Source organism: Pleurodeles waltl, chromosome 9, assembly GCF_031143425.1.
Source record: "Pleurodeles waltl isolate 20211129_DDA chromosome 9, aPleWal1.hap1.20221129, whole genome shotgun sequence".
In the NCBI taxonomy this organism is placed as follows: domain Eukaryota; kingdom Metazoa; phylum Chordata; class Amphibia; order Caudata; family Salamandridae; genus Pleurodeles; species Pleurodeles waltl.
The window spans coordinates 437,834,111-437,861,686 of NC_090448.1; the positions used below are offsets into that span (position 1 = coordinate 437,834,111).

General features: G+C 45.2%; 1 protein-coding gene across 1 annotated transcript in view; it reads right to left on the minus strand.

The window, feature by feature from the left end:
* The window catches only part of LOC138259483 (cytochrome P450 2F2-like), an 883,779-nt gene that overhangs the window by 299,696 nt on the left and 556,507 nt on the right, over positions 1-27,576 (minus strand). Inside the window, exon 6 of the mRNA XM_069207253.1 lies at positions 6,386-6,562. Within this exon, the coding sequence (XP_069063354.1) occupies positions 6,386-6,562 (177 nt within the window). The remainder of the gene's footprint in view (positions 1-6,385; positions 6,563-27,576) is intronic.

The window sequence follows — 27,576 nt, forward strand, 5'->3', positions numbered from 1 at the left end:
AAAAAAAAGACACAAGGGCAGAGTAGAGATACCCTGACACCCTATGCCCGGTGGTGTGGTCCCAGGAGATATTTAATAATATAATATAATTTTGTGGTGAATGTGCACAGGATCTGAAAATCCACAGCAAAATTTAGAAAAAAAAAAACAAGTACTTCTCTTTCTTTTTCAGGAAGGGGATGTGTGGCCCCACTCCCTTTTAATTTAAGTAGCTGCCTTGGGATCCCCAGGGCCTTTTAAAGGCTCAGAAAGTGGAGGTTCTGTGGACCCCCTCCTCTCTAAATATACTTTGTTCCCCTGGGGATGGGGATCCCCAGGGCCAAAAAAATGTCTCATAAAGGGGAGACCACAGGCCGCCTTCCCTTTTACAAACAGATTAAGTCCCAGGGGGTGGGAATCCCAGGCCCAAAAAAGGTTCATATATATATATATATATATATACCGTGTAAGTTTTCAACCTCTACTGCTCAAACACCATTTCTTCAGTTTCAACTGATGGCTTACCAGACTGAGGCATGATTGTGGATAAGATTCAAAAAGTTGCAAAGTTTCAGGAAAGAAAAGAAAAGCTAAAAGGAAAAAGCACTATGTGGTCACTTAATGGTCTACACTAAGACAGTAATGAACACCAATCAAATTATGTCAAGTAGAAATACAAGCCCTATCCCACCGGTACCACCAATGTTAGAAAGGGGGGTCTCTTTTTGGCAGTCAGTTTGCACCCTGTCCAGGTAGGGACCCTCACTCCAGTCAGGGAAAGAGAGTCACACTCCTAAGATGACCCCTGCTCACCCCCTTGGTAGCTTGACACAAGCAATCAGGCTCATCTCAGAGACAATGTGTTATGTATATGTATCCACACACAGTAACACAGTGAAAACACTACAAATGGGCACCCTACCAGTTTAGAAAAATAGCCAATATTGACCTAAGTAAAACAGGACCAAAACGCCAAAAATCCAACATACACAAGCAAAGATATGAATTTTAAAAGATGAAATCCCAATAAGAACTTAGAAGCACAATGCCTCCAACTGGGTCTATTACGACGTTGTTGACAGAGTCGTTCCCAACAGTCCAATGCCTACTGCGAGGGAGGGCGGCACCGGTCACAGAGTCTCACAGTCCCCAGTTACAGTACCTTTGAAAATGATGAAAAAAAGATGTTGTACAGAGTTGGGGAGGTGAGGCATCACTGGAGCCGGTGCAGCATCAATTCCTTACTGCTAACAGGGAGGCGAGGCGTTGGTTCCTTACTGTAAGGCAGGGGAGGTGAGGTGTTGGTTCTTTATGGTTGCAGGGAAGGTAATGCGGCGTCGGTGGTGAGGCGTTGACTCCTTATGATCCGGCGGAGTCAATGAGTCAAGTGGGTCAAGATGCGGTGAGGCGAGGTGACTTCTCAGGTCGCAGTCACACCACAGGACCACAGGTGCTGCAGAGGAGAAGGGTGTCGCAGATGTTGGTGACATGGCACTTGGGTCTCACAATGTCACTGGACTTCAGTGGCGCTGCGGCAGCATCGGGACCATGGCTTCGGGTGCAGGCAGCGGGGCAAAGTCTGGCAGCTACGCCAGTTTCTCGAGTTGTCTGGAGTCGATGTGCCTGGTCCTTCTTGTTTTTTAGGCCAGCTTTCACTCCCAAGTCCCAGGAACTGGAGTGGGAATTGCCTGGCAAGTCAGGGTTTTCTGCAAGAGAACCTAGGGGCTGGTAGGTGATGTCTTCGCGATCACTGAAAGTTCGTAACAGAAGCCAAGCTCAGTCTATACCCTTGGAGAAACATCACAAGCAGGATACACAGCAAAGTCCAGTCTTTGCCCTCTCCAAAGCAGAAGCAGCAACTGCAAGCCAATCCAGCAAAGCACACACAGCAAAGGGGCGGTAATCCTCCTCACAGCTCTTTCACTCTTCTCCTTGGCAGTCTCCTCTTCATCCAGAAATGTTTCAAAGTTGTGGGGTCAGCAGTGCAATACTTATACTCATTTATGCCTTTGAAGTAGGCAAACTTTATAGGAAAGTCTTTGTAGTGCACAAGATCCTGCCTCTTCCTGTTCTGGTCCCAGACACACTCTACGGGGTTGGAGACAACATTGTGTAAGGACAGGCACATCCCTATTCAGTTGCAAGTGTCAGCTTCTCCCACCTCTCTAGCCCTGGAAGGCCCATCAGGATATACAGGGCACACCTCAGCTCCCTTTGAGTTACTGTCTAGAGTGAATTCACAAGCAGCCCAACTGTCAGTTGGACCCAGATATGTATTCAGCAGCCAGACAGAGGCACAGAATGGTTAAGGAAGAAAATGCCCACTTTCTGAAAGTGGCATTTTCAAACTTACAATTTAAAAAACAACTTCACCAAAAGATGTACTTTTAAATTGTGAGTTCAGAGACCCCAAACTCCATATTTCTATCTGCCCCCAATGGGATATTACACTTAAAAGATATATTAATGTAATCCAATACTCATGTTAACCTATGGGAGAGATGGGCATTGCAATAGTGAAAAATGAATTTGGCAGTACTTCACTCTCAAGACATGTAAAACACACTAGTACATGTCTTACCTTTTAAATAGACTGCACCCTGCCCAATAGGGCTGCCTTGGGCTTACCTTGGGGGTGACTTACAGGTAGTAAAAGGGAAGTTTGGGGTCTGTTAAGTGGGTAATATGGCAGGTAGACATGGCAGTTTAAATCTGCACACACAGACACTACAATGGCAGATCTGAGACATGTTTACAGGGTTACTTATGTGGGTGGCACAATTAGTGCTGCATGCCCACTAGTAGCATTTGGTTTAAAGTCCCTGGGCACACATGATGCAATATACTAGGGACTTAATAGTAAATCAAATATGCCAGTCATGGATAACCAATCATAATCACAATTTACACAGGGAGCACTTGCAGCAGTGGCAAAGTGTGAAAACCAGACCAAATTAAATCCAGCACACAGTCAAAAAAGCAGGAGGCAGAGGCAAAAAGATTTGGGAAACCACGTGACGCATGCCAGGTCTAACATACCTCAAGAAATATATATAAGTAACTATAACTTGCACCATAAGGTAACAATAAATCAAGCCCCCGCCATGCATAGTTTTCCAATCAATACTGTCACTACAAATGTTACAGTGATATTAACAGTGATATCACAGAAGATGCCATGAGTGATGTAATATCTGGGGTTATTAACAGTGAATAGCTAGGGCATGAGTTATAGTTGTCTTAGGGCACAAGTTATAGTTACTTGAAATAGCTCTAACTATAACTGCTGAATTTCTATGGTTTTGTATGTTTAAAATGTGAGCCTAACTATAATGTCCCTGTAGCCAGTGCTTTTTAAATATATATATATATATATATATATGTATATATATATATATATATATATATATATATATATACATATATACAGATATGATATATGTAAGGTAAATGATAGATAGATAGATAGATAGATAGATAGATAGATAGATAGATAGATAGATAGATAGATAGATAGATAGATAGATAGATAGATAGATAGATAGATAGATAGATAGATCTGGGTTTCATTTTTCTTGTATGTACTTACCCTGCTTTGTAAAGGCATGCAAGATAAAGACAATGCCTTATAATGGATACGTGGTAAAGGCATGCATTGTAAATACAAGCCTGGTAATGTCATACAGCCTTCTTTATCAGTTTTGAAGTTGAGTGAATGGTGCTGGTGTTGCCTTTTCTGATCTCTCTGTTTGTGATTCTGAAACAGGTGCAGCATGCTAGGAAAAATGTTCCACCCAGGCCATTTTCTCTGCCTCAGAGACAGCATACCTCTTGGCTTCAGTGTTCTTTCCACATATTCAATTCCCTCTAGATCTCTCCTGAACATCTTGGAGCTCAATGACCCTCTTCTACTTTTAAGAATTTGGAAATTACAACACAGACATAATTTAAGGATCCTTCAGCTCATTCCTCCTCTTGGACAACAAGCATTTCACAAAAAGTGAGTTCTTGGTGATTGTTGGGAAAATACCAATAATGTTGTCTTTCAGCCAAAGCTGGGAAGTTTAAGCAAAAAAAAAAAAGCTGGGTTCAGTGATAGGGGATTTAGTTACTGGACACAAAAAGGATGGTTTCGAATTACTGCAATTTCTGCAATGCATTATGGGCAATAACGGTGCTTGGTAAGAAGAGTTTTGTGATTTTTTTCTTAAAACATTTGGTACATTACTTAGGACTGGATTTAGGGGCATATTTATATTTTTTGGTGCAAAACTGCACCAAAGCAGTTTTGCACCGGCTTGCACCATTCTTGAGTGCCAGCCGGGCACCATAGTTATGGAATGTGGCAATCCGGCACAAAGGGTAGGCTAGCGTAAAAAAAAATGACGTTAGCAGGGTGTGGGTGGCGGTATGGGAGAAGGTGGTTTTGCACCAAAAAATGACATTAGGCAGGTTAGAGTAAAATAAAATGACTCTAACCATCCTAGCGTCATTTTCTGACGCAAAACCATCCATACTACATAACGTGTGTCTTAGCAAAGACAGGAGTCATGCCACCCACCCCAATGGCCAGCATAAGGACCAGGGTCCCCTGGGCATGGCCATTGCACCCAGTGCCATGTAGGGGGGAGCCACTTCAGGGCCCCTAATGGCACTTAAAAAAAAACTTACCTGTACTTACCTATACTTACCGGGGATGGGATCCCCTATCCTCCGCAGTCCCTCTTGTGTGGGGAGGGGTGTCCCCGGGGCCTGGGGAGGGCAGCTGTGGGCTTATTTCATGGTGTTCCACCATGAAAATTGGCCCAGAGGTCCCCTAAATACTGGTGCAAAGGAAGATTTGCACCATTATTTGACCTTTCCTGCCCCTCCATGGGTGATTTTAGCATGGGGGATAAAGATGGCACTAAGGCCATAGAGCCATTTTTTGCACGGGAACGCCTACCTTGCAACTCATAAATTCAAGGTAGGTTTCCACGTCCCAAAAAATGACTTTAACTCCATAACTTTGGCGTTAGACGGGTCTAGCGCCAAAGTATAAATATGGAGTTAGTTTTGCACCGAATTTGCGTATAAAAAATGATGCAAATTCAGTGCAAAACAAGTATAAATATGCCCCTCAGAGTTTGGTGGAGGGGGTTATGCCTTCAAAAAGGTGACAGGTATTCTATTCGCCGTACTACAAGTCCATTATGTCTTATGGACATCGTAACACGGCAGATGGGATATCCATCACGTTTGTGACAGAGTAACCCGTCTGTCAAACTCGAAATCAGTCCTGAGTCTTCTTTTTACCTGACTATGAGAATTGGCCATTTTATCAATTTATTTTATTTTAAAATAAGGTATGTTTCCTGAGACAGGCTTTAACCTTATTTAAAGGTCTGACTCTATAAACATGCTGTGGTGTTGCACACATATGCAGAGATTAAGTAACTACTATTACCTTTACTAAAGCTATTAAAGGGATCCAATACACTCCCTTGAACTCTCTGATGATGCACTCTACTCTCCAAAGATTATACTGATGTCATCTGACTCCAGGTGTATGTTTTGGTAATAGCTAGACTTCAGAGCCCCCATTAAAACCACATCAATATCCTTCAAACGCAATGATATTTTAAAATGGCTTTAATTTCCACTGGCCCTCAGAGATACTGTCTTGAAATGATTCTTCATCAAATTCTTCCAATGTTATTGCCACTTGGCTAGATGCTCTTACAAATCAAAAAAGTAGAGACACATTTCTGAATTTTTCAAAATGTGTTGAATGAACTTGGTTTTGCTGTTGGATTGGGAAATGTAACATCTTCTCATAAGCAGGAGCCTGAGAATTTTTACACATGTGAACTTGGGTTTGATTTGTTCCCAAATATTCACATTTATATAGTTTGAGGTATTCAGTTTTCACTTCCCTAATGTCCAATCATAGTTTTTTCACACACTTGAGCTCAAGCATGCAGTAATACTTCCCCGTACAATATTTTTGTTCACTTTCTCTCAGCTCTTCTACTCGAAATATGTACAGGTTGACTTGAAGGGCTGAGTTTGGTGCATGAATACATTACATGTACAGCTTTCTTTTTATCATGGGTTTCACAACCGTCTCAAGGTAATAAGATACTAATTTACAAATACCTGCAAAAGGTCAGAGTGAAGAGTATGCAATATTAAAAGCACCACAAATGTCCTGTGTAAGTCTGATTGCATAAAACCTTATCGCGAAGTTCTCAGATTTTCTGCAAGACATCAGTGATGGTCACAAGCAAAAACCTTTGCAACTTCACATACCCCTATTCAAAACCATAAGAAAGCCAACACACAGAATCAAATGAGCCACCAGTGCCTGATGAAAATCCCTCTCAACCCTCTGTCCACAGTAATGAGGTGTTTAAATGGCAAATACCTGCTCCATCTTTATTAGGAAGCTGTCAATGTAGTCTCTAGCACAGTTTGGGTCCAAAGTTTCCTGGTTCTTCTTTGCTTTTTCTGAAATAAAGCTTGCCAACTTCCCAAAGTCTTTGAACAACTGGATGTGAGGCCCAGGTATCCACTCCATAATATCTGGAAAAATGTGATACAGCTAGATAGAAAGGAAGAAATAGCAGATTACATTACTCAATATTGTATTTTGCATTAGTTTGACAATACTCATGTCTTTGTTGTATGTCATACATCTGATCACTATTGCACAAGGGAATCCTTCATATTAAAGCCAGGGAGGCAAATGAAAAGGATTAAAGTATAATCTTTGCTAAAACCCACCAAGAAAGCCATACCTCTTTACTTCAGTGGCATGTAGAATAACTGTTATTGAATAGTGGACTGTGGCTTAGTCAGGTCTTTCACACTTATATAAACATTCAAACCCTTTACATAACCCATCAGGGAGCTTAGTTCCTACGCGTAATTCAACACATGGCTTAACATGAGAGTCATAGTGGTTAGCAGCTCCATGACATAGCTGGTGATTATGTTTAAGAGGTCTTCCAAGTTAAAAGCTTCTACTTCACACATGGTACTAAACAACCCAACCATGGAACTGTCACTCACACCATAGATAAATTCATTTGAAATTATTTCATCTGGTAGGGGGTTTACCTAGCAATCTTTGTCTTAAAGTTCTGTCTGGGTCTCCGGCACTGGCTTAGAAACTCATATGTCTTAATTTCTACTCCATGTCATAGATAAAAAATAATTTTATACTATATAATTTTCCATCTACATATTTCCCTATCTGCCCTTTTTAACAAATGTCAGCAGGTCTATCATCTTTCTTATTGTCTGAATGGCGTAGGTGTCATTTAGAATGGCGGATAAGGTGAGCCACCAGAAACTGGTAGTCCACCTGCCCTGACAAACGTGGTTCATCCACTCTATTTAGAGTTGGAAGAACCACAATGTTGTTTTCATCAGAAACACGAGCACAGAAGAGACACAGGCTGGAAATCTTTTTTAAACATACTATTGATGGTAAAATAGTTAGATATAGGCCCTCATTACAATCCTGATGGTAAATCCCACTTTCTGCCGTGCAGAAGACCACCAACATACCGTTGCGGCTGCGGAATTCCGCTACAGGTATTACGACCCACAGCTCGGAGACCGCCACAATACAGACACCCACACAAGTCCGCCACACCAAAGGTCATTGATAAACTGGCAGTACCAAAACCCACACCGTCACGCCAACAGGAATACGCCCACACTATCACGACCCACAAATCAATGTGGCGGTCTTTCAACCGCGATAAACCAATGGCGGTACACACCGCTGCGCTCAAAATACACACACACTAACAAAACACAACCACATTGGACAATTCAAAATACACACACCTGATACACATACACACACCACACACACACACACACAATCCAATATAAAGCACACACCCACATCACCCACAAATCCTTACAACCAAAAATTTGAAAGAAGGCCAGAGAGAGAGACTACCTAACACAACACTAGCATCCATAGACACACAACACCATCACTCATACAACATCCACGCACCTCAAACAACACACACCAACACATCCCCTCAGATCACAACAGACAGCACCTCACACATCACCCTCACCACATCATGGCACCTCAAAGACACCCCAGGTCCTCCGAGGAGGAGCTCAGGATCATGGTGGAGGAAATCGTCCGGGTAGAGCCACAGCTATTCGGATCACAGGTGCAGCAGACATCCATTGCAAGGAAGATGGAGCTATGGCACAGAATTGTCGACAGGGTTAACGCAGTGGGGCAGCATCCAAGAACACGGGATGACATCAGGAAGAGGTGGAACGACCTATGGGGGAAGGTACGTTCAGTGGTATCCAGACACCAGATTGCTGTACAGAGGACTGGCGGTAGACCCCCACCTCCTCCCCCACAGCTAACAATATGGGAGGAGCAAGTCTTGGCGATCATGCATCCTAAGGGCCTCGCAGGAGCAGCAGGAGGACTGGGCTCTGGTAAGGCAAATCTTTACTACTTCATTCCCAACACCCCAACGGCATGCCATCACATACTCCCACCCTCACCCTCACACCTATCACCCCAACAACCCACAGATACCCCACTAACACAACCCACACATCCCAAAACCAAGCCCTGCATGTAACACCAATGCATGGACACCCATCACCAAAGCATGTCCAGTAGAGAGACTCACTCATGCCCCAAAATCACCAATCACACAAGGGCCAAGCCAATAATGCAAGCACAGGAGTAGAGGGTAACGCACCCATTGCACAAGATGGCACATACAGATACAATAACTATGCATTTACATCCCAACAGGACTCCTACCCAACATCCCCTGAAAGGAGGTGCCAGACACCTCCACAGAAGAGGCCCACAGTGACGACAGCAGCACTGCACACCTGGATCAAAATGACCAGCCTCGGGACAGTCGGTTCCCCTGACACAGTCACAAACCACCACTGAACACAGGACAAGTCAATCAGCAGTGTTTCCACCACTACAGGGAACCCAGGCAACCCCACTAACACAGGACAATCAGTGGCAGTGGGCACACGGTTCAGGGGACAGAGGCATAGGATAACAGGGAAGCTGGGAGGACAGGCCCAGGGAACCGACACTCCACGAGGCACCCTCCAACATCATGGGAGCTACCACCATTCCCAGGAGACCTTGGGCACGGTACTGGCCAAGTTTCAGGAGACCCAGCGGCTGCAGGAGGAACACTACCTGGGGATCAGGGCGGACTTGAAGTCCATCAACACCACCCTGGTCACCATTGCAGGGGTGCTGGCAGACCTTCTCAACACTAGGAGAGACACAGTGGCACACCAACGAGCCCCTGACACTATCCTGGATGATGAACAGCCCTCCACCTCTGCCAGCGCTAGTGGCCAGGAGGCACCGCCACAGGAACAACAAGCCACCAGCACCACACCCCTGCAGATGGAGAACCACCCCGCAAATGGGCCCTGAGATCCAGGAACAAGACAGAGAACATTGCCAAGACCCCCGCCAGGAAATAAGACCCCCCTGAATGTCACCCTTTTGTCATACTTTGAAACCCTGTCCACCTTAAACTGCCATTGCTCCACTTTCTATGCCCCATTGGACAATGCACCTGTGAAACAAATAGACTGGACTCTGCCATGGACATTCCTCCACCATCACCCCAACCCATTTTACAACCCCCTCCACTTATTTGCACAGAAATAAACACACTTGGATCACAAAACAATCTGTCTGTGCTTTAACAAATGTGTAACTGCAATATCTCTGGAATATAGCAATGTCAAAGTACTTGTTAACATACCAATGTAACACAGCTGTAGGCCAGCAGTAAACATAGCAGAGGGCACAAATTGGGACCCAGATCTGTGAAGTGGAAAGCCAAAGTAACAAGTCAGGGTCCATACACTGTGTGAAAATGACAGACTTATGCTAGCTCCAACAATAGTATGAGATGTGGGAAGCAGTTACATCTTCTTACCTGTGTCTTACTGGAAGTATTGCATGATGATGTTGTTTTGGTTGTCGACATTTTCTTCTTCTGCCTCCTCTTCTTCACTGTCCACAGGCTCCACAGCTGCCACAAGACCATCATCTGGCCCATCCTCCTGCAGAAAAGGCACGTGGCATCGCAAAGCCAGATTGTGCAGCATACAGCAGGCCACGATTATCTGGCACACCTTCTGCGGTAAGTAGTATAGGTAGCCACCTGTCAGATGGAGGCACTGGAATCTGGCCTTCAGGAGGCCGAAGGTGCATTCTATAATCCTCCTAGTTCGCCCATGTGCCTCATTGTAGCGTTCCTCTGCCCTTGTCCTGGGATTCCTCACTGGGGTCCGTAGCTATGACAGGTTGGGGTAACCGAAGTCACCAGCAAATGTCGAGGGACAACTGTTAGACACACACTAACCCTTCGGGACAACCCCATACCCAGACACCTATGTCAACTGTGTTGGGACCTTGGCCTCACCTATTAGCCACACACAATGCCTCAGGAGTTGCCCCATCACATAAGGGATGCTGCTATTCCTCAAAATGTAAGCATCATGCACTGAGCCAGGATACTTGGCATTCACATGGGAGATGTACTGGTCTGCCAAACACACCATCTGAACATTCATCGAATGTTATCTTTTCAGGTTTCTGTATGCCTGTTCATTCCTGCGGGAGGGGGACAAATGCCACATGTGTCCCATCAGTGATACCAATGATGTTGGGGATATGTACCAGGGCATAGAAGTCACCTTTCACTGTGAGCAAATCCTTCACCTGAGGGAAAACGATGTAGCTGCGCATGTGTTTCAGCAGGGCAACACTCTGGACAACACGTTAGAGAACATTGGCTGGGACATCCCTGATGCCATGGCCACTGTTGTTTGAAAAGACCCACTGGCCAGGAAATGGAGTACAGACAGAACCTGCACTAGAGGGGGTATTCCTGTGGGATGGCGGATAGCTGAAATCAGGTCTGGCTCCAACTGGGCACACAGTTCCAGGATTGTTGCACGATCAAGTCTGTATGTGATTATGATGTCTCTCTCTTCCATTGTCGACAGGTCCACCATGGGTCTGTACACCGGAGAATGCCGCCATCTTATCACCTGCCCCAGCAGACGTGCACTATGGAGGAGAACAGCGAGCAGAGAGTCATGCAACATTGAGGTATCACAATGTGTTATTTGCAGAAACGTTGGAAATTCACAATGTGTCGGTATCTGTCTGTATTCCTGGCCTAGATAGGTGTGACGCAGTTTTTATCCATCCCATGTGGCCCCCTGAAATGGTGGCTTCCTGAACTGTAAGGTGGGACAATCGGAAATGTGGTAACTGCTGGGGTTGTACACCGTCGCGGTGGGCGGTCAAAGACCGCGGCGCAATTCTGCCTTGGTTAACATTGGGCCCTCTGAGTCCCAGGAGCCAATGACGACGTACGCCGGCGGTGACGGTACGCACCGCCGCCGACGTGACCGCCATTTTCTGTCTGTTGACTCACTTGATACCTGACCTTCAACAGGAGAGGACCTACACTGCAAGTGCTGCTGTGACCTGTGTCTGGAAGTGACGATGGCTGCAGCATCTGGGGAAAGGGCCCCTGCCTTCACTTCGGAGGAGTTGGAGAAACTAGTGGATGGGGTCCTCCCCCAGGCCACGCAACTGTACGGTCCTCAAGAAAACAAGTGAGTACACTGTGAGCGTGCTGCGTGGGCAATGCCTGTTTTGAGTGGTGTGGATGGAAGATACATGGGGTGGCTGAGGCCTGCATGTGCAGATGGTGAGTGTATGTGCGTCAGGGCATGGGTGGGAACTGGTGGGCAATGAGTATGACGGTCCGGACGAGTGAGCAATTTCCTTTCCTCCTGTACCATTCCTCTAGGTCAGCACCCACCAGAAGAAGGGTATTTGGCATGCCATCGCCAAGGATGTCCGGACACTGGGGGTCTACCACAGACGGAGCACCCACTGCCATAAAAGATGGGGGGACCTGAGCCGCTGGAGCAAGAAGAGGACGGAGGCCCAGCTGGGGTTGGCTTCCCAACGTGGAAGGGGTGCCCGTCTCACCATGACCCCCTTGATGTACCGGATCCTGGCGGTGGCCTATCTGGAGTTGGATGGGCGCTTGAGGGCATCACAGCACCCACAGGGGGGTGAGTACACTCTCATTCAGCTGACTCTGCGCGCATTACGAGGTGTCTGGGTGGGGGAGGTGGGCAGTGGGTTCCCCTAGGCCAGGACGAACTTGGTAGGCAAGGTCCCTTGTGAGGCAGGCTCTGTGGCACCCGAACCCCACTAGTGGTAATAGCCATCTACACCTAGTCAGGCTCCTGTGACTTCCAGGTGTGCAGCAATTGGGCTTAGGCCTCGTACCCCATGGGCATGTGAATTTGCTAGGAACTGTTAGTGCATGGCGTAGTGCTGAGGGCTGCTCCCTGTGTGTCGTGTCTGCCAACGGTAGTGGTGTTGCATGCACTGAACATGTTTTTCTTCTTTCTTCCCCCCAATTTTTGTTTTGTCTCCCTGTTCTTGTGTGCAATAGCATTATCTGGCAGAGGAGCAGTGGCACCGGACCAGGAGGGAGCTGCAACCCACTTGTCCCTGGAGGGTGAAGCAACCAGTGGGACGGAGGCGAGGGGAGCTCCACGACGGGTACAGGCGCATACACCAGTGACACGGACTGCTCCTCTGATGGGAGCTCCCTTGCGGTGGTGGGCACCTCTGTACCCATCGCATCAACAGGTACAGCCTACACCCCCCCTACCAGCACCACCCTCCCAGCAGCCCCTCAGCGTGTATCCCGTGCCTCCTCACCCAGGAGGGTGGGCATCGCCTTTGCCCCAGGCACCCCAGGCCCTGCCCCAGTCAGCCCTGCTGCCCTCAGTGAGGAGGCTATTGACCTCCTGAGATCCCTCACTGTTGGGCAATCTACCATTTTGAATGCCATCCAGGGTGTTGAGAGGCATTTGCAACAAACAAATGCATACCTGGAGGAAATTCATTCTGGGCAGGCTGCCCAACAGAGAGCATTTCAGGCTCTGGCCTCAGCACTGATGGCAGCCATTGTCTCTGTGTCCAGCCTCTCCCCTCCAACTTCCTCCACCTGACCCAATCCCCTGTACCTCAGCCTATCCCAAGCACACCATCAGACCAGCATGCACACTCATCAACACACAAGAGTGGACATGGCAAACATAAGCACCACACATCCCACAAGCACTCACACAAGCACCATCCCCATGCAGACACAGCAACTTCCACTGCCTCCACTGTGTCCCCCTCCTCCACGTCCTCCTCCTCCCTCCCTGTCTCATCTCCACTCACACCTGCATGCACTACATCCTCAGCCACTACCTCTATCACCAGCACGCCCATCACCACACACCACTACCTCTTCCTCCACCCCAAACCCACTCCATCTTCCCATTCCAGTGTGTCTATAAAACTTTTCCTGGTAAACCTTGACCTCTTCCCTTCACCTCCCCCACGGTCCTTCCCCTAGGGCCAGGCTTTCCAGGTCCCAGCCCAGCACCTCAGCCACGAAATCCCCAGACACAGTGGTGCCAACAACTGCGGGGTCATCGAGTGCGCCACCCATCAGGGCTGCCAGTGTGCCACGTAGCGAGGGCAAGGACATTCCGCCACCTGCCAAGGTGAAGAAGGTACCCACATCCCGGAGGGAGAAGCCGCACCTACCAGCCACCAAGGGCTCTGCCAAAACAAAAGGGGATAATGGCAAGACACCTGCGGCACCATCAAAGGTGGTGAAGGGACAAAAGCAGAAGAGCAGGTCAGGACAGGGCACGGTGGCACCGACTGAGGGACTAGTGTCACCCTTTCTGTCCACGACTACACCAAGCTGTACGGCGGCGAACACCGCAAGCTGCCCCGCCAGCACTGCCACCTGCACCGCCACTTGCACAGCCACGTGCACCGCCACCGGCACATCTGCAGCCTCAGTGACAGGACCCAGCATCTTCCCCAGTGTGTAGCCATCCGAGGCTACAGGAGACGTCCTGCTGTGTCCCTCAACAGGTGCTGACCCATGCACCACTGCCAGCACCGCCGCCACAGACACCGCCGCAAGCACCGCCACCAGCCCTGCAACGTGCTCGGACACTGGCACCACCGCTGACATGGCTACGATCCCCAGTGGTCAGTCGTCCAAGGCCAGAGGAGACTTCCTGGGCCCTGCCCAGCTTCCATGAGGCATGACTTCCATCACTGTTTGCACCTGCAGGTGGAAGGCGAAGACGCAGCAGTGCAGGGTATGTCTCTGCCTCCATGGCGTATCATGCTACGTGTTCCTAGGCAATCTCGTGGCACACACCCCCAGGTGAGGGAATGGGACCGGCCACACTGCATGTGGAGCACTCTGGGCACCATGCCCCCTCCAGAACCAGTGGAGAATGACATCCACTACCTTAGTCCTTGGCAGGATGAAGCACTCTGGGCACCAAGCCCCCTCCAGAACCAGTGAAGATTCACATCCATTACCTCAGTCCTTGGCAGGATGAAGCACTCTGGGCACCAGGGCCCCTCCAGAACCAGTGGAGAATCACATCCACTCACCTGATCCTTGGCAGGATGAAGCACTCTGGGCACCAGGCCCCCTCCAGAACCAGTGGAGAATGACATCCACTCACCTGGTCATTGGCAGGATGAAGCACTCTGGGCACCATGCCCCCTCTAGAACCAGTGGAGAATGACATCCACTCACCTGATCCTTGGCAGGATGAAGCACTCTGGGCACAAGGCCCCCTCCAGAACCAGTGGAGACTGTTATCCACTTGAGAGACTGTGGCTTTGCACTCCCCAGGATAAAGCAGTGGGCAAACCACCCACTGGAAAGACTTGAGAGACTGCGGCTTTGCACTCCCCAGGATACAGCAATGGGCATGGAGCCCCTCGTGCAGCAGTGGTGTCGTGCGTTCATCCGGCTGAGGTGCCCCCCCTTCCATTCCCCCTGAGGTGCCTGTTTCATTTCGATCTGATGCCCCTGCAGTGTTCTCTCCGTTTCGAGTCAGGTATCTTGTGTGGACTTCGCCCATGCATTTTGGGACAACTGGTCCACGGACAATGATTGATACACTCTCCAGACTTGTGTAGTTGGTGTACATATTTGTATATACTGAATTTTGAACTTTGACTATCTGATTTTTCTTGATTACAATCGTTACAATCATTTAATTTTGTCTTTGCGTTCTTCCAGGGGGTGGGAGGGTGTATATGTAATGTTGCTGCATGTATTTGTGTGTATGTTGTTGTTGGTGAGGGTGGGGGTATTGCATGTTGTGTGTGTGTGTGTCACTCTCTTTTCCCTCCCCTCTCCCCTGTGTTGTGGGTGCAGTACTCACCGTGGTCGTCAACGGCGTCTGTCCTGTTCCTGACAGAGCAGGAGGAAGACCAGCATTGGCAGTACGTGTAGTTCAGGCTCCATGGCGTCCTGGTTCCTCGTTGAGTGTCGAGAGGTGAGTGGTTTCCCTTCTGTGTACTGTTTCCGCCATGCTTTTGATAGCGTTGGTTCTGCCCTGGAAAAGGTGACGAATAGGCCTGTTGTGATACTGTGGGTGGTACTTTATCCTCCACCTGTCTGTTGGCGGTGACCGCTGCGGTGTTTGTTTCTACCACCGTGGCGGTCGGAGTGTTAAAGGGGCTGTCTATGTTGGCGGTTTCTGCAATGGTCATGATTCCATTTATTTTCCCGCCGGCCTGTTGGCGGTATTACCGCCACTTTAACACCGACCGCCAGGGTTGTAATGAGGGCCATAATGAGGGGGCTTGGTTGTAGTCAGTCCTTCATATGATTAGGAACAGATTATGTGCCAAAGAGTTGTGATACTATTCATTATCAGAGGGATTGATTAAAGTGATCTCCCATAAATAGTGTCATCTTTAAATATTGTAATAAATGCCTGTAGGGTTACACTCCATGTAAACAAAGAACACTGCAGAGATTCCTTTAAAAATTACTGGATAGAGTGGATTGTGTGGTCTGAAGTGTACCCAAAGTCAATATCATATGAGATTGTACTGGGGAGTAGATATCGATAGAGCAGTCCTGAAGAATGTAGATGTAATAAGTTATTTTCCGCCAAAACATGCCAACAGAAAATGAAGGCAGAATCTACGGTACACTGGTAGTCCTTATATGTTGCAGATTTAATACATGGGCACCTTGTGACAAAAAAGTTGATTTGTATTTTTGGAAAGACAAATTTTTTTGTCTGAAAATATTTCCCTGTTTTATATAGAGGGACAAGTGGTCTTTATGTGTCTATGTTTTTACATATATGTGATTTTAAAGGATATTTTTATCATGAGATTAACACCATATCTATTTTTCTGATTTTCTGTGGTATTCATTTCTAGTGTGTTTTAAAATATGTGAGTAAGTGTATAGATTGTGAGAACAGTGTTAGCTTATGGTTCTAATTTTTGCCTAGGGGAATCTTTAGGTTTTTGGTTTACACAACCCTGTCCTTGGAGGTTTGGGGTTTCTCTCACTTCTGTTTGGAAACTCAGCTTGCTCCACTGGTGGAAACTCTTGATGTTGCCCGCCATAAGCCAATGAGCTACTGGGTCATAGTGATGGTCACCATGGCTTATTTAGGGCGGGTGTCTGTCAATAGATATTTCTGTCTGGGACCACAGTGCAAGACACGGCAATTTGTGGATGTAAAATTAAAAAATGACCACAACCCAGGAAAAAAGGCTCTGCACATTGCAACCATTACACATATCTTTTTCAGCAACAAACTCTAGCTTTGGAAGTTAGTTTTAGAAAAATAAATGACATTGCTGAACAGAGCCAAAACACCATTGCACCCTCACAGCAAAGTGCTCTTCATTCAGAGCAATTGCTGCTCTGAGGATTGTTATGAAGGCAGTGAGATGCCTGCCAGTCTCCTTCATGAAGGTGCATGGTATCAACAGACACAAGGAGTGGCAATGGGGGCTAAATTTTCGCCCTCATTTGCCAGCCTTTACATGGGATACTATGAGCAACAACACATTTGGCGCAATTGCGCACCGGAATTCACACAACACATAATCTACTGGGGACGATACATAGATGACGTCTTACTGTTCTGGTCCGGAGATCATGCAACATTGGATCAGTTCATTAGTCATCTCAATGATAACGATTTCAATATACAATTCACCAGTCAATACAGCCCAGTCAGTATAGACTTTCTAAATCTTACTATCTATGTACAGAATGACATCCTTTGCAGTAAACTGTTTAGAAAACCCACAGCGACCAATTCCATTCTATATGCCTCTAGTGCCCATCCGTCTTCCCAAATAAGAGCCATCCCCTTTGGGAAGCAATAAGGATAAGACACAATTGCTATGATGAACATGAATTTACCAACCAACTTGACTTACTAAAACAGCGATTTCTAAACAGGGGCTATTCGTAAAAGCTATGGGACAAAACAGATAGAAGAATTTGCACTATAGATAGACCTACACTCTTAACCAATACAAGACCTAAGAAACTAACCAAGGAGAATAAGGCACTTCGTTTAATTACCCCCTACAGCACTATCAGTTCAGACGTGTTCAAAATTCTAAAAAGGAACTGGCCACTATTTTTGGCTGACAACACCTTGAAAAGTGGTCTCAGTGATATACCCAATGTCATATACAGTCGGGGACGCACACTAAGAGATCAGTTGTGTCATAGCTTCTTACCTGGTCGCACTAACAATGACTGGATTCCTAAACCACCTCTTGGTTTCTACAAATGTGGCCAATGTATCATTTGTCAATACACTATTGACAAAATTTAAAAAAATTGTTACAGTATGGGTGACACGCATCATATCAAACATTTCATAAACTGCAACACCAAATATGTGGTGTATTGTCTGACATGCGTTTGTAATCATATATATGTAGGGAGCACCATCAGACCCTACAAGGAAAGGCTACAGGAACACTTTCGAGCAATCAAAAACAACAATAAAGACTATCTGTTTGCTCTACATTTCAATTCTGTACACACACAGCGGGACTTACATCACATCAAAACACATGGTATTGCCACGCTAGGTGGCTGTGCAAGGGGTGGCAACAAAACACTATTACTTAGACAACTGGAAAGTAAATGGATAATTAAGCTGCGGGCATTGGAGGAGGGACTAAACAAGGAAAAAGATTTACATGTTTTTTTGTAATTGTTACTTGATAGTTTACATAATAACAACATATGCAATACTATGTTAGTAAATATGCGGAGTTAAGATATTATATTTTCAAAGAGGATGCTTCATAATGATTTGCAACATTATGCATTGCTAATAAATATATGCACATAGTATTGAGTAACACAGTTTGTTGTATGAGGATAACATTGTGACAATGTGTGGGTTTACGTTCTGGCCATCAACAATTACCCTCAGACTAGGATTTATATTCCCCAACACATAAGCATGTGGGTCACAATTCAGTATCTCTCTTCATTTCTACTTTTTCACGCTCTCACTGTTCGTTTTTTACACAATTTTTTAGTAAGTTGTTATATTGAGATACTTACTACCATTGATTTCCATTTATCTATGGCGCTTTATGTCCATTCTAAGATGGCCGCCACCAAGATCGGTAATTTATGTGTCCCTTTTCCATTTCCATCGCTCGTGAAACTATAAAACTGGTTCAAACCAGCACGAGCGTTTCTGACCACTACAAACAAGAAACGGGATCGAACACACGACTGGTAGGAATCCATGTCCGCTTGACCTAAATCTTTAACAATATTCTCTATTGTTTAACTAACTAACTAGACATTACGTGTCTTGATAAACCAACCGTTATTTCTCTGCCGCCCTGGCCAATATATTTGCCTTTAAGATGTGCTAGTTGCTTAAATACAATACGGAAAAGAAGGCTCATAGTATTGTGCTCGCTTTTCTTCTTTTTTTCTCTCTCCACGTTTTCAACACACGTTCTTGGCATTTCTCTAAATAGATATGACTCATGAATAACATTACCGTTTGTTTCTTCGAATATGGGAAGTCACAAACTCCTTGAATCTTTACGATTTGACTGTATTGCAGACAGCAAGACAAAATAAGAGGATACACATTAACCTCAATGCCTCCATATTTTACCGCATTTATAAATATGCGGTGTACATGTTTTTCTAAAAGTTTTACCGTTGTTAGTCAGAGTTGTGTGGCAACAACATAATGGACACTCCATGTGCGGGTGATTTAATTTCAAGCTCTATATATTTATTTTCTCCACTTTGGCAATCTGTTTTGAATATTCCCTAGGAGGGAGATAGGACCACTATGCTATGCTGCATTTAAAGATCGAATCCTAATAGTGCAAATTGTCTACTTTATTCTTACCACCATATCAGGAGATGGATGTTTTTGTAGTATGAACACACATACCTTTTCTCTAGATATAGAAGGACATATCACTCACCTCTAGATTGTTACTGTATATGATGTCACTATTTTCATTACTCATCTTACTAGTATATGGCACTGAGCTTTTCTTTTGATTATTTTCTTTTCTAAGTTGGACTTATCATGGTCCTGGTAGAAACCTTGATTCATTACCAAGGTGTACCGTCAAATATATATTGATATATCCACACATGTGATAAGCAATTTCTACACCGAATATTACAAGACGACCATATTGTGACACAGATCAAATAACTTACAGTCTTTAATGAGGTATGATTCTTTAGTATAATCCTTGGTGGTTCTTTTATTGCTTCTATATAGATATCTTCTCTCTTCCTCTCGTTTGTTCGCCACTGGGGTCACTGATATGCATTTTTGTAATCTTGTACACTGGGTGATACAACGACTCACTCCATAAAATTCTTATCTATGGGCTATATCCATTCAGCATGCCTATTATTCCATTCTCTAGCAATCTAGGCGAGCATCAATCAGTTGTTTGCTAACCCACCTAACACAAAAGGAGGGGTACATTGTTTTCTTTTTGGTGATGGCAAAGCTCGTACACTAGACATTGGAACTATTGGCTGACCATGATATGTTTTGGATATTGTTTCACAGCCTTGAAAAAGTCGTTTTCACGACAAAACACGTGTCGGCTGTATATACATGGATTGGTACAACGTTTGCTGTTTTCATTGAATACCCAAGAAGAATAAAGGACTTACATTTGGAATGCTTGGATGTGCCGTGGTTCTTTCAACTTAAGGCAGCTAGGCATAGTTTACAATGAAAATAGTTGTGTCCTGGGACAGTGCAGGCCAAAACGTCCACTGACCTCATTGGCCATATACCAAGGTCTAAATAAGTTGTCTGATGAAATATTGCAGACAAAAATATCCATGACAAAAATATATCCCAAAAATATCGAGAACAAAAATATCGATTGTGCGTATATTGTGTATAAAGTCAAAAATATTGACAAGAAATATAGAACACCACAATATCTCTAAAAAAGGTAAGTATATTGTTTTTTTTACCTATTATACGCCATGATGACTTAAAAACAAATATTAACTTTAAAATAATATTACATTTTAAAAATATACTGCTCCCCCTCCAACACGAGCTACAGTAGGGACAGCATTAGTCTTTAGAGGGGTCAGATGTATTATTCCACTCCAACTGAGCCAAAGGTAGGTAACATGTTAGATTTTGGAGGGGTCAGATTTACTATTCCAACTCCCATCTAATCAAAAGAAGGGAAAGTGTTGGAATTTGGAGAAGTCAGATTTATTGTTCCCTCTACCACATCCAACAAAGAACCCTCCGCTCAAGACTGGCACCCCGCCTTAGAACACTACCATACAAGAAAAAGACTGTAGGTGGTACATCCTTCTCCGTCCAAGCAGCCAAACTATGGAATTCATTACCCCCAACTATAAGAGCCACAGATAACTTTCTTGTCTTCAGAAAACTACTCAAGAGTTGGCTCTTTCCTTCATAACCACCTTTTTCAAACAACTATGAACTGCATATGCCTATGTGGATAAAAAAATTTTTCAGATTATATGTATATTTCTATTTATTTATAGTTTCTTTGGAAAATATGTATTGCTATTGTCATAACAATAAAATACACACACACTCTTTAAACCTGTCTGACTAAGTATTTTTTTAACCATGATTCTAATTGTGTATTGTATGTGCATATGTGTGTGTATTCATGTGTGTGTGTGTGTGTGTGTATATATATATGTATATATAAATGTATATGTATATATATATGTGTATATACGTGTATATGTGTATGCATGTATATATGTATGTGTGTATGTATGTGTATATGTTGCTGTGCTTGGCATGTTCGTGGATCATTGCATGGCTCCTGGTTTTGGGTTGTTATACTAGATATCTATGAATTCCTGCTCTCATCTTATCACACTTATCTACTCATCACTCTTATGTCATGTCTCTATCAAACTATCCTCCATTCTCACTCTGACTCATCCCAAATCCCTTCTACCACTTTCATCTCCTAAATATCTCTGCCTAAGCTCTTCCCTCCACCTCCACATCTAACTCACCAAACCTCACTCTACCTATATGACCTCCCACACAACCCTACTAAATTCTCCTGCATTTATCTCACCCTGCTACTATGCTCTCCCTAACCCTTCCACATACTCTTCCCCCTCCACCCCCCTTTATTCATCCCAAGCCTTTGGGTTGAGTAAATGAAGGATATACTCCCAATTAACACTTCTGGATTTCTTTCCTCCTCCACCCCTCCATTACTCCAGTCAATCTAACTAACAAACTCTCATATCCGCGGCTCAAATTAACTCATAATAATACTAAAACTGAACTCATTATTAAATGATACTAATCCATCACTAATTCTTGTTGGGTTCCAGAGTAGCGTGCTACTCATCGAAAAGCGCTTTGACGCCTCGTCAGGGGTAGTAAACGCTATATAAATACGATTACAATACAATACAATAAGCAAGTAGGGGATGTGTTGGACTTTAGAGAGGTTAGATTTACTAGTCGCACACCAATCTAGGCAAAATTAGGGACAGTTTTGGACTTGGAGGGGTCAGATGATTTACTATTCCCATGCCAATCTGAGCAACAGGAGAAAGAATATTAGACTTTGAATGAGTGAGATTTATTATTCCCACTGCAACATAAGCAAACGTGGAGAAAGTCTTGGTCTTTGGAGTGATTCGATTTACTATTCCCACACCAATCTGAGCAACATAAGGGTAAATTTAGACCCTGGAGGGGTTAGATTTACTATTGTTACTCCAACATAAGCAAAATTAGCGAAAGTTGTGGACTCTGCAGGGATCACATTTACCATTGCATATCTAATCTGAGCAAAAATATGGTGGTGTTGGACTTTAGAGGGCTTACATTTACTATTCCCAGGTCAACATAAGCAAAAGTAGGGAAAGCGTTGGACTTTGGAGGGGGCAGGATTCACTGCTACCACTCCAATCTAAGCAAAGTTTCAGAAAGTGGTGATCACTGGATGGGTTAGAGTTACAATTCCCACCCCAACTGAAGCAACAGTAGGGAAAATATTGGACTTTGGAGGAGTCAGATTTAGTATTCGCATTCTAATTTAAGTGACAGAAGTGAACATTGTGGGAAAGTACCCTCTTTTTGGCATGTTACCGCCAATTTCTGCCTAATGTCAGTGTGTTTGACTGTGTCACTGGCATCCTGCTAACCAGGACCCCAGTGCTTATGCTCTCTCTCCTCTCAAATGTTTCACTACATACTGGTAACCCAGTATTTCATCCCAAATTGGCATACTGGTGCCCCCTTATAAGTCCCTTGTATATGGTACTTAGGTACCCAGGGCATTGGGGTTCCAAGGGATCCCTATGGGCTGCAGCATTGCTTTTGCCACCCATAGGGAGCCCATGCAAAGGCATCTACAGGACTACCACTGCAGCCTGTGTGAAATGGTGCATGAACCATTTCACAGCCACTGACCCAGGTCACTTATAAGTCACCTATATGCCAGGCCTTCCAACCCTGAAGGCTGGCTGAAAAATGCCTTTGTGTGACAGCACCCCTGCACTAACAGAGGTGCCCCCACATCATCCAGGACCCTTCTCCCAGACTCTGTGAGTGTGCGGAGGCCATTTTACGCGTGCACTGGACATAGGTCGACACCTATGTCCAGCTTCACAATGGTAACTCCGAATATGGCCATGTAAGGTGTCTAACATCTGGGAATTGTACCCCAATACTGATTCTAGTATTGTCTTTAGAATTCCATGCACTCTGGACAAAGGAAAGGGGAGTGACCACTCCCCTGTCCATCACCACCCCAGGGGTGGTGCCCAGAGTTCCTCCAGAGTGTCCCTGGGTTTTGCCATCTTGGATTCCAAGGTGGTGGGGCACTCAGGTGGCGTTGGAGCCCTCCCCTGATAGGTGCTTACCTGTTTAGCTGACCAATCCCCCTTTCCGGGCTATTTAGTGTCTCTCTCCTGGGTGTTTCCTCGGATTCAGATTGCAAGACTCCAGCAGGATACCTCTGCATCCTTTACTTCACCTTCTACCGAAGAACCTGCATCTGGACCCTCCAGGAACTCTACAAACTGCAACAAAGAAGCAAAGACTACTTCTGCAACGTTGTATCTTCAGCTCCTGCCAGCAACTGCAACTGTTTCCAGGTCGTGCATCCCTCGAGGACTGCCTGCCTTCAGCTTGCACCAGAAGAATGATGTAATCTCCCTTGAAGTGAAGCCTGCTTCAGCAGACACCCCTCTACAGCGACAACCAGTCGCGTGGGTCCCCTCTCCTGATGAAGTGCGTGGATCCAGCAACACAGGTAGTGGACTGACTTTGTCCCAACGGTCCTAAGGTCCAGCTGTCCAATTTGGTAGAGGTAAGGGCTTGCCTCCCCACGCAAAACAGTACCCCAGTGCACTGCGTGATTTGTATTTGCAAAGGCTTGTGCATGCGATCCCTTTGTGTTGTGCTGCACGGGCCTCCATTTGCACCTTCTTTGTCCCCATGCTGTGGGACTCCTGGATGCGCTGCCTTGTCTTCTGAGGGCTCTCTGAGTTGCTGAGAGGCCCCTCTGTCTCTCCCCCCTGGGTAGAGGCCACCAGGTCCCTCCGGGTCCCAGGCAGCTACATCTTCAACTAACAACAATCCTTGCGTGTGCCAAGGCTTGTTGGCGGAATCCAGCAACAGAAACCAGGCTGCAATCTTCCACCAGGCGTGTGACATCATCTGCACCAACCAGGAGCCTGCATCCATTTTCTTGGGTGCAGTACTGACTGTTCTTCTTCACCAGTGGTTCTTCGTTTGCACCTTCATCCGGGTTAGCAGGGGTTCCTGTTCTTCCTGGACGTTTCAGTGGTTCTTGGACTTGGTCCCCTTCTTCCACAGATCTTCAGGTCCAAGAATCCATCGTTGGTGGCTTGCAGTCTCTTCTGGTTCTTGCATAATCTTCTATCACATCTTCTTGTGTGTTTTAGAAAACTTACTGTGATTTACTCCTGTTTTCGTGGGCTCTGGGGTGGGTTCTATTACTTACCTTTGGTGTTTTCTTACACTCCCTGCACTGCTCTACACGCTACACTTGCTGAGGTGGGAAACCGACTTTCGCGTTCCACTATTTTAGTATATGGTTTGTGTTCCACCTAGGCCCATTGCAACTTATTGCGATTTTCACAATTTGCATTGTTTTCTAACTGTTTTTACAGCTATTTCTGCATTCCAGTGTATATACTGTGTACATTACTTACCTCCTAATGGGGTATAGTCTCTAAGGTATTTTGGCATTGTGTCACTAAAAATAAAGTACATTTATTTTTGTAACACTGAGTATTTTCTTTCATGTGTGTGAGTACTGTGTGACTACAGTGGTATTGCAAGAGCTTTGCATATTACCTAGATAAGCCTTGGCTGTTCAGCTATAGCTACCCCTAGACAGCCTGGCTGCTAGCACTGATTACATTACACTAATAAGGGATAACTGGACCTGGTTTGGTACCCACTACTTTCACCGGTGCTTTCCACAGGAAATTGTACACTATACATAGGGCTGGAGTAGGTATTTTTCTTTAGTTTAACTCTACTCTAACACATTACACTGTGTCTTCCTCTGAGGCCACCCCTGGAATCATGGGAACTCCTTATGATAACATGACTTTCAAAGTACTAACATGGCTTTGCTCAGAGAGAAGCTTAGAGGTAGGAAAGAACCCTAACAAGAATTTCCTTTCAAGTCTCCTCTCCAGGATGACAAAGAGCAGTCTGGTACCCAGGAGGAGGAGAGGAAGGGGGATTCTAACCCTTTAGACTCAGGGGATCAGTCTGAAGATTCAAGGGATTATGATGTTAGGGAGAATATCTTTCCAGGAACTTGCACAAAATTGTTGTAGGAGGCTGGCCTGGTTTGTAGTGGGTACCTCAGGTACTTAGACCTTATACCAGGTCCAGTTATCCCTTATTAGTGAAATGTAGGCAGTGTTCTAGCAGTTTACACTGATAGAGGTAGCTATAGCAGAGCAGCTTAGGCTGAACTAGGAGACATGCAAAGCTACTGCAATACCATTTATAGTTACACAATATCTATACACAAGTAAAGACAATACTCAGTGTTACCAAAAATAAAGGTAGTTTATTTGGGTGACACAGTACCAAAAATATCTTAGAGACAATACTCCTTCTGGAGGTATTTATTATACACAATATATACACTAGACACCAAAATAAGGTAAGTAATTAGATATAGGGTAGTGCAAACAATAGGAAATGCTATAGAATACAATGGGAGAAAATTGGTCTAGGGGCAACACAAACCATACACTAAGAAAGTGGAATGGGAATCACAAATTCCCCCCTAGACAAGTGTAGTGTGTGCAGAATTGCTGGGAGAGTAAGAATACAGTCCAGGTAAGTAAATTACCCAACCTCAGAGCCCAGAAAAGCAGGAGTAAAGTACTGCAGGTTTCCTTAGGACACACTACACCTCGTGTTTCGAATTATTGCAAGAACCAACCAAACAGTGGATTCCTGGACCAGAAAGTTTGCAATTACAACCTACAGCAATTGTTTGGTATCTCCAAGTTGGCCACTACTGGAGTGTAGCAGGCTGGGTGACAGAGTTGCAACGGGCAGAGGGGGCATCAAGAAAAGTGGAAGTTGTCTTGGACAGCCTTGGACTTGCACAATCTGATCTAACAGAAGCCAGCACGGGGCCTGAGAGCAGAGGGAACTGAAAGCACAGGAAGACTGTACCCAGAGTGGCCCATCTGGTAAACAGAGCAAGGCGTGTGGGGAAGCCCGACAAGCTCCTGCACTCATCACATGGTAGATGGGGCCTGCTCTGCATCCAAGCAATGCGCTAAAGCCCAATGGCAAAAAAAAGTGATACAATTGTCACTCTTTACTAACTGAGGGCCCCAGAACTAAGATAATAAAGAGAACTGAGAAAAGAAACGTTAGTACAAATAAAGAGCCTTGAATGAAACACTAATAATAATGGGTCACAGTGAGGGTGAAACAATTAGGCCATCAGTTAAGGCTGCAGGGGTGATTAGTAAAAGCCTATACTGACCCCTTTCAATGCAGACGGACTGAGCTCACACAAGTTAGTGCAAGTTCTGAGAGGGGCGTGGACTGGGCACATTTAGAGTTCTAGCCACACATCACATCCAAAGAGGAAACAATGATTTATGAGAACACCCAGAACCCCACTGCATACCAACAGTGCTTAATCTGTTTATGATATAAGTGTCATGGCCCGTCTCAGGAGCCCACTGCATCTTACACCACCCAATGAAACACAACTACAAACCATAAAGCTCCTGCAAGTGGCAGAATTCAGACCATTCCAGGTCTCCCAAACTATTAGATGTTTTAATGTATATAGAATTACTGAACATCTGTTTTTGTGCTCATCTCTAAATTAGACAAATAACCACCCTGTAGCAGACTGTCATAAGTGCCGGTGTTGCCAGTTAAGTATGTGGCCTAGCACCTGAAACCATCAGCACAAATTAAGCAATGCATACCACCAAGTTGTACTGCCCTTGAAGAAGCAACCAAAGCTACCTAGACAACACAACAAGGATCCAGCGACCTGCATCCTAGGTCAACAGCTTAGGGGGTCCTCAAAGATAAAGCTAGAGCAAAGCTCCATACGACACCAGGATAGCCACCACATTAATAATCTTCCTACATGTGAAAACCCTACATACACACACTGACACACATATCTTTCTGGAATCATTGGTAAAATACCACATCTATATTCCAGGAAACAGGCCTGCAAATATAACCCCAAATCCTCAGGAAGGAAAACCCACCAGAGGCTGCTGACGGGTTGAGCTGAGCAACCAAGAGGTTGTTTCATACGTAAAAAAAACTTCTCTGTGACTGGCCTGATGAAGTAAAAGCAGAAAGGAAAGTACACAGAATCCTTAACAGTGAAATTGTATTATCATCAAATACCTTAAACAGGAAGAGAAAGTACATGAAATCAAGAGGAAATTACACATTATTATAACACAACCTCAGGAAACCTCACTGGTAGCAGTCTGTAAAATAATCCGTAGAAACCAGTTTCTGAGAGAAACAAACCTCAAACCCAAGAATGTCTTGACAAGCCTATTTGATGGGATCGGCCTCAGAAATGACAGATGGAAATGGGGG